Here is a 15,264-nt window from a genome sequence, read left to right on the forward strand (position 1 = left end):
TCGTATTGTTTCGAAGTTCAATCTTGGAAAGTAACTCGCATAGTCGTACTCCCATATTTTACAGAAATATTTGCCATTCCTGCAATGTCATTGACTTCAACAAATCAAGTTTGCAACATAGCAAAAAAACGGCTACGTTCGCGCGCGCGCGAATTTCCATCCATCGATAAACGCGTCGCAAGTTTATATTGATCGTCGTGGGCGGATTTATAGGTCACGCTCAAAATGAGTCTCAAAAACGGGACAAAAATGTCCCAGCGCGAGAAATTCGAGTTAATTAACTCAGAAGTGCGTTCTTTTTACGAGTACTGCAAAGAAGCGGGTATGACTGACGAGGAAATGGATTTAATTTGCCGGCCACTGACGAACGCAGTGCGGAAGGCGTCTATCAGAAGATGGACGAGGGTTTTTATGTTTCTGGTGATGGTAATGGCCATCGGGTATACCGTAAGCCAGACGGAAACTTTTCAATGGCACGCGTCGGCCGTGGCGCGGATCGTGATGATCAAGGTCCTACCGTTCTGGGACTGGACGCCATTGTACTACAACAAGTGTGTGGTGGACCGCTCGCAGCCGCATAATCTGGACAACCTGGCGTCTACCGCGGACTGCATCGCCTGCGAAGCTGTCAGTGAGTAACCTGTGGCCTTAAAATAGGATGGGAGCAATTAAGGCACTTGACCTAATTTAGCCTTGTACCTGACCTAGTAAGCTCTTCCCGTGTTACCTCTTCAGGGGAAGGGCCTATTGTTTCTGCTTAAGTGTTCAACGTTACCTAACTGTCGTGGCTGTAATTATATTATTTATTACAGAAAACTTCGAAGTAATAGTACGCTCAATGCTATCTATCTACCCACTGGTCATACATTTATACATTTTATAATGCTAATTATTTTGGCCCTATGCAAACTTTATCCCACTTCTCCACTTCTGTACTTACACATTTGTAGTATTATTAGACATTTTGTGCCTGGAACCTGGAATGTATGACAACATACAAATGGACCTATCCAACGTTTTAAGTATTACAAAACATAGCGCCATTTGCATTTTAACTGGCTTATAGGTATATTGACTCTAAAATTATACGTAAGTGGATAAATCTGGCTTTATTCATTTTAACAAATTAAATACTTCTATCAAATATCTCAAAATAAGTTTACTCAAAGTAACCGCGATATTTATGGATAAACTTTGAGTAAGGACACACTCGTAATTATTTGGAAACACATGGTCATCTTCATGTTCTGCGTATCTTACAGAACTTGTCTAAGTAAATCTTGCTATCTGATCCGATAATGATACTAGGCAGATAATTGATAAAGTTTAAAAGCAACCCGATTATTAACTTTCCTCTCAGAATTTACCAACAACTAACCACCAAGTACTAACATACAATTTTAATTTTCCAGGATCGATCGTCCGCGTATCCGACACCAACTACAACGAGGTGTTCAACCACCACCTCCTCCGCGGCGCCCCTGTGATCGTCACAGACGCCCACTACGATTGGTCCGTCTCTCGAACCGAACTCAACTTGACCAACCTCATCAGCGGAGATGAACGTCTCCGAGACTCCGTACCTTGCCGGGTCTTGACCAACGTCAGAATTGGCCGACAACCCATGGATTTAGAGGAGATAGTCTCCAGAATCACCAATACTAACATCCCTAGCTGGTTCGTCCATTTTCAGAACTGCGATATCAGGGCTGTTAAATCTTTTCGCATCCTTGCTCCTAGGCCTTATTTCCTTTCCCCTCACATCCCTCCTTCCCATTTCAACTGGCTTCTGCTCTCTAAGAGCTACGACACGCATAGGTACAAGTACTTGGAACTTGATGTTGGGTTGATCATAATGTCACAACTGAAGGGAAAGTCTTGGCTGCAGTTGAAACCTAGAGCGCCTTGCGAGGATGACTGTTTCACTCTGAACTTCGAATTGAGTGAGGGTGAGACGTTGGTCCTTGGGAATTCGCTGTGGGAGTTCGAATATTTGCCGGGTAAAGGGGAGAATGTCGCGATGATCACTGAGACCGACTGGGTCGAGTCGTAAACGAATTTAATCTTTCCGTGTCGTAGTAGCGGTTGATTTGAATTCGTTTCTTGAATTGCTGGACTGAAGTATATGCTTTTGATTGTGTCAGTAATGGTATGGATAAATGAAAACATAGTCTACTCTACATTTTAAATCTGTTCTCATATTCCCAATAACAAAGTGCCAGTTCGTTTGGCCAATCTACCCAAGTGTGACTGACAGCTTCGCTGACTTACGTTGTCGCGCGCGTCTCCAATTCTCCATACGTGAAGCTGCGCACATGTGGAGTCGCACGCGACAACGCAAGTCATGCTTTAGCAGTCTGGTTTTGTACTAAAATGGCAGTTGAAATGGACAGATTGGCCAATCGAACTATTACTAAAGTATTTGGACAAAAAAACTAAAAAATAGGTTAAAAATCCCATTTATATTTAATAAATATGTTTAATTAGATGGGGTTTCAAAGTAATTCTAGTAAACGTGTAAAACTGTAAATGCACTTTAATGAAAAACTTCAATAATCTACATTAAAAGTTTACGATTACCTATATAAAATACGTATTATAATAACCGTTTTCGAATAATATACATAGAATAATGAGATCAAAATAAGTCATGACAGCGTATATAGACTGAATTGTTGATACATATCGACACATGTACCATAAGACCATCACTACCATCGCATCACACTCCATTTTGTAACTTATTCATATAGATATAAGATTTATTGTTAAATAACGAGCTTTAATACCATGTTTACTTCACTCTAAGTCTAGTAGAGTGATTTTGAAAACATCCGATGAATGCTGGTACAAGATCTGCTGGCAGCAAGGGATTTGGTGGTTGCCTTTACGGAGCTATTAAAAAAAATCTCTGTATAGTCAACCAAACGAAAGGCGTCAACCAGAGACCAATACCTCTTGGCTTTGAGGAGAAATAAACGTGGTACTATTGATGTAATCAGAATATAATTAATAATATAAAGCAATAACATTTTCAACCTGAGCCTCATCGGATAATCTCCGACGATGGAATACTTACCTACTATACTATAGCATCTATAACACTATTAAGTATTATAATATCCAAAGGATTATTAATACTGTATTAAGATAAACCTAGCGGCATACATCTGGAGCACCGATTTTGGCTATTGCGCATTTTGTTTATGATTTATTAGTATTACATTGTGCAACATGGGGCGTAAGTTGAATATTGCAAACGAGAGTAAGTTAAATCGCGACGGCTTGCCGGAGCGATTTATAGACTCGAGTTTGCAATATTATTACGCCCCGAGTTACACACAATGTTTTTCATCACACTTGCGATACAAAAATTAAGTATAAAGACAAAAAACTGTTAATTATGGCACAAGAAACTTCATAACTCCCTAGGGAGAACGCTTTTTCTATAACTCCCGCTAAACCTGCGTGCAATTCCACATTTACTGAGCGAGTGTGATGAAAAATATTTAGCGTTCTCCCTAGGGAGTTATGAAGTTTCTAGTGCCATAAATAACAGTTTTTTGTCTTTACACTTAATTTTTGTATCGCAAGTGTGATGAAAAACATTGTGTGTAACTCGGGGCGTAATATGGTTGCACAATGTACTATTAAAGTATATCATTTTCTATATATCTAGCCGCCCATACATTAAAACTTGCCTAAACAAATGCAATTTCGTTTTGGTCAAAGTAAATATTCAAAATAGAATCAGATATTTAGAATGGAATGGGAGACTTATAGCCTATAGGCCTCTGTTACACGTGTTTGTAACTCCGGTACAATTTTACGTTTCTTGTTATCATCAGTGAATTTTTGTCACTTTTTGCCGCCCCTAATATCTTGCCGCCCTAATAGGCCCGGGCCTACTTGGCAAATCCGCCACTGCCAGTTAGTTTAGCTATCCTTGTAAATACGGACGCCTGGCAGCTGTTCATCGGAGGGCCATAGTAATATAACTTCCTAAAAGTCAGCTCCAGTGAGTTGCAAAGTGCATACCTACCCACTTTATGAATGGAATTGAAAAATGTTAATACCTATGTTTATATTTGACGTCGACTATAGGTACATAGAAACCTCAAAACAACTGAAAACTGCATGGAACTCAAGTTCTTCGAAGTCAAATCTTCTGCTAAAGTTGTAGCTCTAAATGTTTGCCGCTTGCTCATTTAGACGATGCGAGAACTCGCATGCGAGTTTCATTACATTGCGGGTTTTGATCGGTCGGTTGAATTGGACGTAACCAACAGTCCGCAATGTAACTAAAATCGCATGCGAGTTCGCGCGCCGTCTAAATCAGCCCTAAGTACCATATGGTTCGTATATTAAGCATTCACATAACACATGTAACTGCACGAAGTTAGAATACATTTTGATTGTGACGGGTACTCAGTATTACATATTAATATATTATAATGTGAATCAACACGTGGTTTCCATTTCCCTGCTTACGTAAGTTTATGGAACTATGCAAAGGTTAGTATATGTTTATCATAAATATAAATAATATGAATGTGGAAAGGTATATCTAGCGGTTAACGCAAGTCGCAAACCTACTTTAATATTTCAAGACTTCTTTTCAATTTCATTCAATTTGTGTTTGTTGCAGAACTCTGCCATTTTCTAATCTATTTGGATTTTTATTTTTAAATGTATACATATACTACCAGATTTACGTCCCGTTCTGATGATGTTTCATGATCCTCAGATTTTATGACTCTTATAAAAATACTTGGATTTCCGTATTGTCATCTACAAAATCAATCATTTGTATTTAAACAGTGTTTTATCGTGAAATGTTACTACCGATGAATACCAGAATCTAAAATGGATCTAAACAAATAGCGAGTACCTATTTAACGTCTTTGGGCTAGTTGTAATTATTATGCGATGCACTACAGACATAGGGTTAGACCAAGAAAAGTCTGCAAAGATTTTGATAGCACGCGCAGTGCAAATGTTATTTTAAACGTCAAACTTCTATGAAATTATGTCGTATAAATAACACTTTCACTGCGTATGCTATCAAAATCGTTGCAGAGTTTTCCTGAACTCTGAATGATTTCACTTACGTAATTAAATTTTACTTATTGTCAAGGAACACTCGACACTTTGTTATTTCACTTGAAAGAGATTGAAAACCCAAATCTATTACAAACTCCCATTTATTCACTAAATGCATTAAATAATTTACAAACAGCAACTCTTAACTGTCCATAGGTGGACCGTATGCCCTTTGTAATAAGGTATACCGATAGACAGTTAACTGAGTGGGCGATGGTAGGGTAACTGCGTCAGTTTACCGTCCGGTGTCAGTTTCCGTCCACTTAACGGATTTGCAAATAATACATTTCATTTATAATTTGCTACTTGCGAAATATAATTTATATGTAGATAAATTGTTTAGATATTAAGGATTGCAATAAGTCCAAATTTGTGCACCAATGAAGGATTATATTCCAATTTCGTCAAGTGGACGTATACGTGTAGTGGACGTACGTGTGTATTATACTCTGTATCTTTAGGTATTTAAAAGAGAGTAAACAAAATCTACCCTCTAATGGCTTTTTAAGCCAGTTGAGGGTAGATGAAAACATTACATGATCAAATAATGTAGGTTAAAGTCAGGTCGTTCAGTGACAGATCCACATAAATCTAGTATTAAACTGGATTGGGCATGAGTGTTGGGGATAACTGACAGAACGGGATAGTCTTACGTATCTTTCAGAAGGAGTAGCAGAGAAAGCGCTATTATTGTTTGTCCTTATCAGTCACACATATTTTTTGTTCCCCACCTTTTTTTAGTATGGATAATGGTGGGTAACAAATAAATTCGACCAATCACAGTGTCGCATTTGCGTATGTTATGGAAAAAGCTAGAGGAAGCAGGTGTACAAGCAAATTGTATCAGCATCTTAAAATATTGGTACAATAACCAAGCAAATCAGGTTAAGTGGGCGGGGGCTCTGTCTGAGGAATACAGGCTTGAATGTGGAGTTAGGCAGGGGGGATTGACTTCTCCAACCCTATTTAATTGGTATATGAACGACCTTACAACGTCAATGAAAGTCTGCAGTCGGAAGCTAACTGTTTATTGATAAGAACTTAAAACTACCCTAATCTTAGTTACAAGCATACCCTACATTTCTTCCCCCTTATATATAAATAATTGACCCTCTGCTTTAGACCCATTTAAGTCCTGCTAAATAATAGCTTTGTAATAAGAAAACCCTTCACCTTGGCAATACAAGTACTCAATACTACTTATATAGGTATACAACAAATGGGAGTTGGAGTTGATACTATGTTTATATAATAGAAACATAGTACCAATATTTCATACATAAAAAGGTACAACTTAATAATAAATTAATACTACAACATTACAAAAGGTAATAAATACCTAAGCAATCTATGCAATGCACACATTTTATTTTCTCATCGGCGCGGCGTCGGCACTGGTTAACAACTATTAATAAAAACTTAGGCCTACTATTATTTTAATCTATTTGTTACTAACTATATACATTTTTTTTTTTTTTTTTTTTTACTCTATTCCACCCCCCGTAATCTTTTCTCCCTTCTAAATGCCCTTTTAGCGCGTTCGCTGCCTTCTGCGGAAGGTATTAGACTTTGGGTTTTGGGTGGGTCTGCCGAGCATCCTTCGGATCCTTCCGAAGCAGAATCAAACTCGCTTTCATCTGCTGACCCTTCCTTTGCTGAACTTACGGGCTCCTTTGGCGGTGACGGAGAATTAGCGCCCGTGCTTTCCGTGTGTCCTTCGGACGATGAACTAGGGCCTGCTAAGGAAAACCTTGTGCGGCGCACGGGTATTATTTGGTCCGCGTGTCTACGACAGCTAGTCCCCCCGCCTAAATTTATTTTGTAGGACACCGGTCCCGTTCTTTCCCCAATGTTACCCGGAGTCCATTTGCCTCCGCGAGTCGAATAATCCCTTGCCAGTACTGCGTCTCCTAACTGAAATTCCCTATCGCGACCGCCGGCTGCCTCCACCTGCCGTTGCTGTGCCCTGCGCACGACCTCAGCGGTCTCGGGTCGCAGTGCGTCGAGCCGGTTGCGCAGGCGTCGACCGAGTAACGCGACTGCGGGCGATACGCCAGTACTCGCGTGTTCACAGTTTCTGTATTGAAAAAGAAACTTATGTAGACCTGTTACAAGATCTTGTCCCCTGTACAATGCCTTTTTTAAAGCCTTTTTTACTGACTTTACAGTGTTTTCTGCCGCCCCATTGGTTTGTGGTCTGTACGGGGCGGAGGTGGTATGTTTAATCAAGTTGTTTGCGCAATATTGTTTAAAATCTTCGCTTTGGAACGGGGGTCCATTGTCAGTCACTAATTGTCGTGGAAGACCAAATCTCGCAAAAAGGGATCTTAGGAACGTTATTGTATCTTTTGCTGACGTACTACGGATCTCTTCCGCCTCCAACCACTTAGAATGCGCGTCTACTAACACAATATAATACTTTCCATTAAATTGTGCGAAATCCGCATGCAAACGCTGCCACACCGTGTCGGGGAACTCCCAGGGGTGTAGGCTGGCCCGCGGGGGGGCGTCGCGCACACTGCAACACGCGTCACATTCCTTGGCTATTGTTTCGATATCTTTATCAATGGATGGCCAGTAAACATAATTACGCGCGATCGATTTCATTTTAACTACTCCTAAATGGCCTTCATGAATTTCCGACAACAATTTTTTTTGGTATTTCGGTGGAATAACTATTCTATATTTATAAACAATGCACCCATGTTGTAAATTTAAGTCTGCTCTTCTAAAATAAAATGGTTTCACCTGTTCATCGTCACATCGTTCTGGCCAACCGAACAAAATAAAACCTACCACTTTACTAAGTATCGAATCTTTCTTCGTTTCTATTGCTACTTCTTTAAAACTTATCGGTAAAGTCTCATCCGTAAAAAATAAATAGTGACAATCGTCTTCCTCCCTTACCCTCTGTGACTTACCCTGTAACGGCAAGCGCGAGAGTGCGTCTGCGGTCACGTTATTTTTTGAAGTGACGTACTCAATTTGAAATTCATATGCAGCCAACTTTGCCGCCCATCGCTGCAGCCTGCTTGCTGCCGTTTGAGGAATACCCCCTTTTGGCCCAAAAATATAAGTCAAAGGCTTATGGTCCGTTTTCAGTATGAATTGCCTACCAAATAAATATTGGTGATGTTTTTGTACTCCATAAAAAATTGCTAGTGCTTCTTTGTCTAGCTGACTATAATTTTTTTCGGCATCTGTCAGCGTTCTCGAAGCACAGCTGATTGGCATTTCGGTACCGTCGGCAAACTTGTGTGTTAAAATCGCCCCAATGCCATAAGCACTACTGTCTACCGATAAAATTAAGGGCAACTTTGGGTCATAATGTGTTAAAACTTTGTCGCTACTTAATAATGATTTTATTTTGTTAAACGAAATTTCACAACTTTCATTCCACTCCCACGTGACCTCTTTTTTTAATAAATTGTATAGAGGATGTAATAGAGTGCTTAAATTAGGCAAAAATTTACCATAATAGTTAACCAGTCCCAAAAACGCTTTTAATTGAGTAACATTGCCCGGTCGCGGCGCATTTGAAATAGCTACTATTTTTGACTCATCGGGATGCAACCCGTGTCGGTCGATCACAAATCCAAGATATGAAACACTTTTTTGTAAGAATTTACATTTATCAATTTTTACAGTTAGACCCATTTCGGCCAGTCTTTCGATTACCGCTCGCAGATTTTTAATATGTGTCTCTCTATCCTTGCCTGTAACACAAATATCATCTAAAAACACTACCGTATTTGGTAAACCTCGCAACGTTTCTTCCATAATTTTCTGGAATTTTTCAGGCACGCAACTCAACCCGTACGGAGTTCTTTTATAAACATACGTTCCAATATGAGTAGATATTGCCGTCGCCGCCTGAGATTTTTCTTCCAACGGTACCTGCATATAGGCTCTAGTCAGATCTATTTTTGAATATTCTTGTCCCCCGCTTAAAGCTGCGAACAACTCATCAATACGGGGGAGGGGATAATAGTCCCTTTTGAGTTTTGGGTTGATGGTGGTTTTATAATCCCCACAGATCCTAATTTCTCCCGATGGTTTAATCACGGGTACTATAGGAGTACCATAGTCTGACTGATCTACCGGGTATATAGAACCTTCCTGCTCCATTCGCGCGATCTCCCTCTCGACGGCCGCGCGCAGCGCGAGCGGCACGGGCCGAGCGCGTATGAAAACCGGTTCATTATCTGCGAGTTGTAATCGAATGGACTTTTTACACTTTCCTAAACCATCTGTAAACACTTGTGGAAATTCTCGAGTTAACTCGTTGACAAATCGATTCTGAACAACATTATCCTCGTCTGTCTCAATATTGTGTATGTCAAAGTACTTAATATTGAAACGACGAATCCACGATCTACCTAGTATTGGGCGGCTACCATTTTTAATAACATACAACTTTAAATCTCTTTCCGTAACATTATTTATAGATGCAGTTAATACAATATAGCCCACCGATTTGATCACCGAGCCTGCATATGCATTAAGTTTAATATCATCATTAAACAAAGGATAATCCGGGAAATAACGTAAATAATCCACTTCATTGATGGCAGAAATTCGAGCACCAGTGTCCACTTCAAACTTAATCACCGAACTGTCAATTGTAACGTCTACAAAAAATGGTTTTTCTCCTTCCGCGCACACCCGGATGTGATAAAAATCACTATCGGACTCCTCCGACTCCTCCTCCATAAAAAAATGTCTCCTATTTTGCCCCTTATTATCAGGCAACTTACACATACTTTTCAGGTGTCCTTTACGTTGACACTTATCACAATTATATTGTTTAAAACGGCACTTATCTGGTCGGTGTTGTTTACCACATCGCCAACAAGCCGCCGCCGCTGCCGCCGACGCCGCCGTCGCGGGCGCGCCGGGCCGCGCTCCCCGCACGGCGTGCAGGCCCTCGCCCGCCGCGCCGCCGCCGCCGAGCCCGCCAGCGGGCGCGCCGCCGGTGCTCGCGCTCGCGCCGCTGCCACTCGCACCGCCTGCACTCGCACTCATGCCCCCGCGCACACCACTAGCACTCGCCTCCGCATGTTTCTCAGCCGCCTCTAACGCCAGAGCTAGCTCCACCGCCTTTTTGTATGTGATATTGGTTTCCGCGAATAACCGCGATCTCATATCATCACTCGCCAATCCGGACACAAACTGATCTCTTAAGTTTTCCTCTAATGTAGTACCAAAAACACAGGTTACAGCTAAATGTTTTAAATTTTGTAAATAATCCGATAACGATTCGCCCACTCGTTGTCTACGTAATCTAAAAACATGGCGTTCGGCGATAACCGACCGCTTGGGCTCAAGATGATTTGTCATTAATTGTTCCAACTCCGCAAACGTTTTGTCCTCCGGATTAGCAGGCGCGCACAGATCACACATTAAATTATATGTGGGTTCACCGACTAATGTTATTAACGTTGCCACTTTCAATTCTGTTTTGATTTCGTTGAGTAATATAAATTGCTTTACGCGGCGTATATAATTTAACCACTGCTTCGACTGTAAATCGAAAGGTTCCACTTTACCGATCGGCATTTTGACTCCGCGTATCGATATTTATCACTGATTTTAAAATATTTGCTATCTAAAACGGTTAAATTCCCGAGTCGTCGCCAATACAACGTCAATGAAAGTCTGCAGTCGGAAGCTAACTGTTTATTGATAAGAACTTAAAACTACCCTAATCTTAGTTACAAGCATACCCTACAGACCTGATAGGCGGTCTCAGCAGCATGCATGCAGGATGCCATATTGAAGACTTATGTGTCAACAATGTGAGCTATGCCGATGACATGGTGCTGCTGAGCCCGTCGATCGGGGCGCTGAGGCAGTTAGTAGGCAGGTGCGAAGACTATGCGCACTCGCACGGCTTGAGGTATAACTCCTCCAAGAGTGAGGTGATGGTCTTTAAAGCAGGTAAAATTAAGCCATATTTTGTACCTCCCGTTACTCTTGGAGGGGTTGTGCTGCAAGTTGTGCAAAGTTTTAAGTATCTTGGTCACATACTTACTGAGGATCTCTGTGATGACCAAGACATAGAAAGAGAGCGTAGGGCATTATCAGTGAGGAGTAATATGCTCGCCCGCAGGTTCGCGAAGTGCTCTACAGAGGTAAAAATTGCGCTATTTAAAGCCTACAGCCAATCATTTTACTCGAGCGGCCTGTGGGTCAAGTATACTAGACGAGCTTATAATGCCCTAAGAGTGCAGTATAATAATGCCTTCAGAATGCTGTTGGGGCTACCTAGGTGGTGCAGTGCTTCAGGCATGTTTGCTGAGGCCCGAACGGATGACTTCTATGCAATCATGCGCAAAAAAATTGCATCCATCTTGAATCGGGTAAGAAATAGCCACAACAGCATTCTGAAATTGATTGCAGACAGATTCGACTGTCCAATTCAAAATTACTGGGTTGGGCAAGTCAAATCAGTATGGCAATATGTTAAGTAGAATGATTTGTGTTTTTATTTTATATTTTTTATGTATTTTAATTGATTTAGATTTTAATTGTTTTATTATTTTTAATGTAATTTAATTTTAATTTAATTTATTGATTTTACAATTTATGTACTCAACTAACATACTTTAAGCACCGTGTATACTAACAGAATATGGGTCGACAGACCTGAAATAAAGATTTTCAATTTCAATTTCAATTTCAAATTTGTCCCTCTCGGAGGCACGCGTATACCACTTCTATACGATCCTACCTTCTATGCAGATCCAGGTGGTTTTGTATTTGGTTGGTTAATCAACAAATGTTATAACTACCCGAAAATTTTTACTTTTATTTAAGTACCTAAAGATACAGAGTATAGAGCCGGACGGAAACTAGCGCAATGACCCTACATTACATCACAATACTTTGGTAACATTAATCAGCCTTCTCCTTGTGCAGAGGCTTGCCCCTCAGCCACAGCAGCAGAGTCTTGAGAGACAGCACCACGGGGAACATTATGGGCAGGAATAGAGGGATGTAGATGGCGTATCTGAAAAGTAAAGTTACGTTATTATACTGAAACACACAACTTGTCAGTAGAAATAAACGCAAAATTAAAATTTTTTATGGGACTTCAACCCTTCGCGCCTACTTTTTTATAATTTGCCGCCTTTTTCTACTGGCAAAGTCGCTGTGCCAGATTTTATAATGAAACGTCGGTCAAGTGCGAGTCGGATAGTATAACAACGCTTAGTAAACTAGGCTCCATAAAGGCGGCGGCCGGCGGTCTCGGGGGCTCTGTGGGCCCCTCGGGAGCTCTTATAGGCCTCCAAGAGGTCTCCGGTAGCTAGTTGTTCGCGGGCTAGCCTCATACCGTCAACTGCTTTGATGGACGCATATTCTTTAGAGAAATCCCACGTTTGTGATAGACTTACTTCTGATCATCAGGGAAGTACAGCAACGCCAGTAGACTAGGCTCCATAAAGGCGGTCTCGGCGGCTCTGTGGGCCCCCCGGGAGCTCTTGTAGGCCTCCACTAGTTGCCCGGCGGCCAGCTGGTCGCGCGCGAGGCCGATGCCGTCGACGGCCGCGTTGATGGACGCGCCCACTTCGTCGTTGATCACGATGTTGGAGATTTCACCTGGAAGCAATCACATACAGATGTAGTGCATAATTATTTTCCATCGTATTTTCACGGAAACGTACGAACGTGTCTTGCTATTTCAGTCAGTCTCGGTACAAAAAGTACTGGAGTTGACCGAAGTGGCATGACAAATACGAATGTTTCAGCCGCCCCTCCAGCCACGACAGCAGCAACCAGCTGCTAAAGAGTATAGAATAATTTTATTAACCGTTTTCTAGGCCGCACTAATCTACAGTGTCTTCCCAAAAAATCCAAATATGTTCCAATTAATCCATCTTTGAGGATTATTTTGAAGACAAGTCACATTTCCGGAAAAAACAATCTAATTAGTACCTTAAATCGGATTGCTAAGGTTGAAATTCTATTGGCGCGTATATGGTCGATAAATTGTACCATGCCTGGAAAAGGGTTAATTTATATTCTTAGTACACACATGTGTATTTTGAATGAGATTTAAATAAGCTAAGCACATTGAAGGTTGTTCCTGAAGAACCCTATAAGTAAGTAACACTTATAGTACCTATAGTGGTAGGTATAGTATTTCGTTTTGGCTAATCCACCTAAAAGCAGAGACCGAATACCGGTATATATTTCATACAAATTAACCGGTATTCAATTTCGGTATTGAGGTTGTTTATACAGGGTGGAAAGGCACGACGATCCTTTCCGGAAATGGGAGATAGTTTAGCCTAAGCTCTATATTTTCTCCATAGAAACTATGTTAATATGGGCAACCGTTTCTAAATTATGACCTTTTAAACATCCACGCAAAAAACTACTTTGTTCTAACCCTAACAGGTGACAGGGTCATTGAACTTACTTGTAAACAATCAGTATTCGACAGGAAATTATGCTAATTTGTTGCCATCTAACCATTTTTAGGTCTGCTTACAGCACGGTAAGAATCATTGCAGGATTTTCGCTTTCTTAGTGGTTCCACTTGTTCAATACTTGAATGAAATAGTTATGTTATTCCTTAATATTAATAATACTAACCACAACATTGTTTACAACGACAGTTCAAATGGTGACATTGACAACCACTCAAAAGTACGCAATCGTCTTATAAATATCTCTGGTTTCCTTGACTGATAAAAAGGTTTTAGTTTCTTAACACGTTTCACAAAATTATTTTCGAATAATTGGAAACTATCTAAAATAATTAAAAATAACAAGTAGGTTGTGTTAGTTGCACCAAATGAACTTGCAAAAATTAAATACTAAGAATAAATCAAGAATAAATACTTCTTAAATACCTAACTAACAAACCTTCTTGCGTGGTAGGAAATAGACAGACCGTCTGATGTTTGAAATTAAATGTGCCACAAATTGCAAATTACGCGATAAAACCTAGTTCCAAAATGCCCTTGGGAGCCCGCGATTACCTAAATTTGCTTATGTTATACGGGGAGTGTAATTATAATGCCGCCGAGACGTTACGACGCTACAGACAAAGATATCCTCCACCACACCCAACTAGCCGTATGTCAATTTTACGGGCCATTGATCGCGTGGCAAATAATGAGCCCATAGTACCACGAACGGGCCAAAACGACCAACGGGGAGGAGGTGTAGTTCACATTGCACCAAGACTTGAAGAGCGAGTGCTGCGGTATTTCGAGCAAAATCCAAGGGCTAGTTCGAGGCAGGCAGCCCGACATTTCCGCCTAACTCATACCGCAGTACTCAAAATCTTGAAACGTGCACGTCTTCACCCTTACAGCATTCAGCGAGTTCAAGCTCTGCTGCCCAGGGACTGCCCTGTACGAGCAGCATACTGCCGTTGGCTTTTAAATAAACTGGAGGAAGATCGCCTGTTCATCCGCCGCATTATTTGGAGCGATGAAAGTTTGTTTTCCCGTAACGGCATGTGGAATAGGCGAAATGAACATATGTATGCAGTAGAAAATCCGTTCGAATACCGACATTCGGGTCACCAATATCGGTGGTCCGTTAACGTCTGGGCTGCAATACACGGGGATACACTGATTGGACCTGTTTTTTTGCCTCCAACTTTGAACAGAGCTGGATACTTGGAACTGTTGAATACGGAGTTGCAGAATTACCTTGACGATTTACCAGTGGCCGAGCGTAGAGAAGTATGGTTCCAGCAAGATGGTGCACCGGCCCATTCTGTTAACGAAGTGCGGCTAGCCCTGAACGACGAATTCGGAGATAGATGGATCGGCCGGTTCGGACCGCATCGTTGGCCACCACGATCTCCGGATCTGACGCCTCTAGACTTTTTTCTTTGGGGGACTATCAAGGATATAGTGTAGTGAAAACGGAGTGTGACAACGCCGAAGAAATGAGGCAAAGGTTAACCATTGCTTTCGCCAGCCTGCGCCGTAGAAACGTTCGAGAGCGAATATTAGCAAAGGTACACCGACATACTCGCGCACGGGCTGCAGCCTGCATTATTATGCACGGAGGCCACTTTGAACATAGAATGTGAATTTATTCAGTTGTAAATAAAGTAGTTATGATAATAACAACAACAACAACCTCTTTCATAATAAATATCTCTGGTTTCCTTGACTGATAAAAAGGTTTTAG

At 41.1% G+C, this 15,264-nt stretch overlaps 2 protein-coding genes across 2 annotated transcripts in view; one reads left to right on the forward strand and one right to left on the reverse strand.

Moving 5' to 3' along the window:
• Positions 1-161: 161 nt before the first annotated feature.
• LOC134799841 (uncharacterized) lies at positions 162-2,162 on the forward strand. The gene is made up of 2 exons (XM_063772241.1): positions 162-631; positions 1,413-2,162. The coding sequence occupies exons 1-2, from the start codon at positions 226-228 to the stop codon at positions 2,051-2,053; spliced, it is 1,047 nt and encodes a 348-aa protein (XP_063628311.1). The 5' UTR covers positions 162-225; the 3' UTR covers positions 2,054-2,162.
• Positions 2,163-5,188: 3,026 nt separating this feature from the next.
• LOC134799934 (GPI transamidase component PIG-S) overlaps positions 5,189-15,264 on the reverse strand; it is a 102,291-nt gene continuing 92,215 nt past the window's right edge. Inside the window, exons 10-12 of the mRNA XM_063772371.1 lie at positions 12,501-12,705; positions 11,986-12,115; positions 5,189-5,242 (exon numbers count right to left, since the gene is read on the reverse strand). Coding sequence (XP_063628441.1) covers positions 12,001-12,115; positions 12,501-12,705 — 320 coding nt within the window. The 3' untranslated portion in view covers positions 5,189-5,242; positions 11,986-12,000. The remainder of the gene's footprint in view (positions 5,243-11,985; positions 12,116-12,500; positions 12,706-15,264) is intronic.

Source organism: Cydia splendana, chromosome 19 (genome assembly GCF_910591565.1).
Source record: "Cydia splendana chromosome 19, ilCydSple1.2, whole genome shotgun sequence".
Lineage (NCBI taxonomy): Eukaryota > Metazoa > Arthropoda > Insecta > Lepidoptera > Tortricidae > Cydia > Cydia splendana.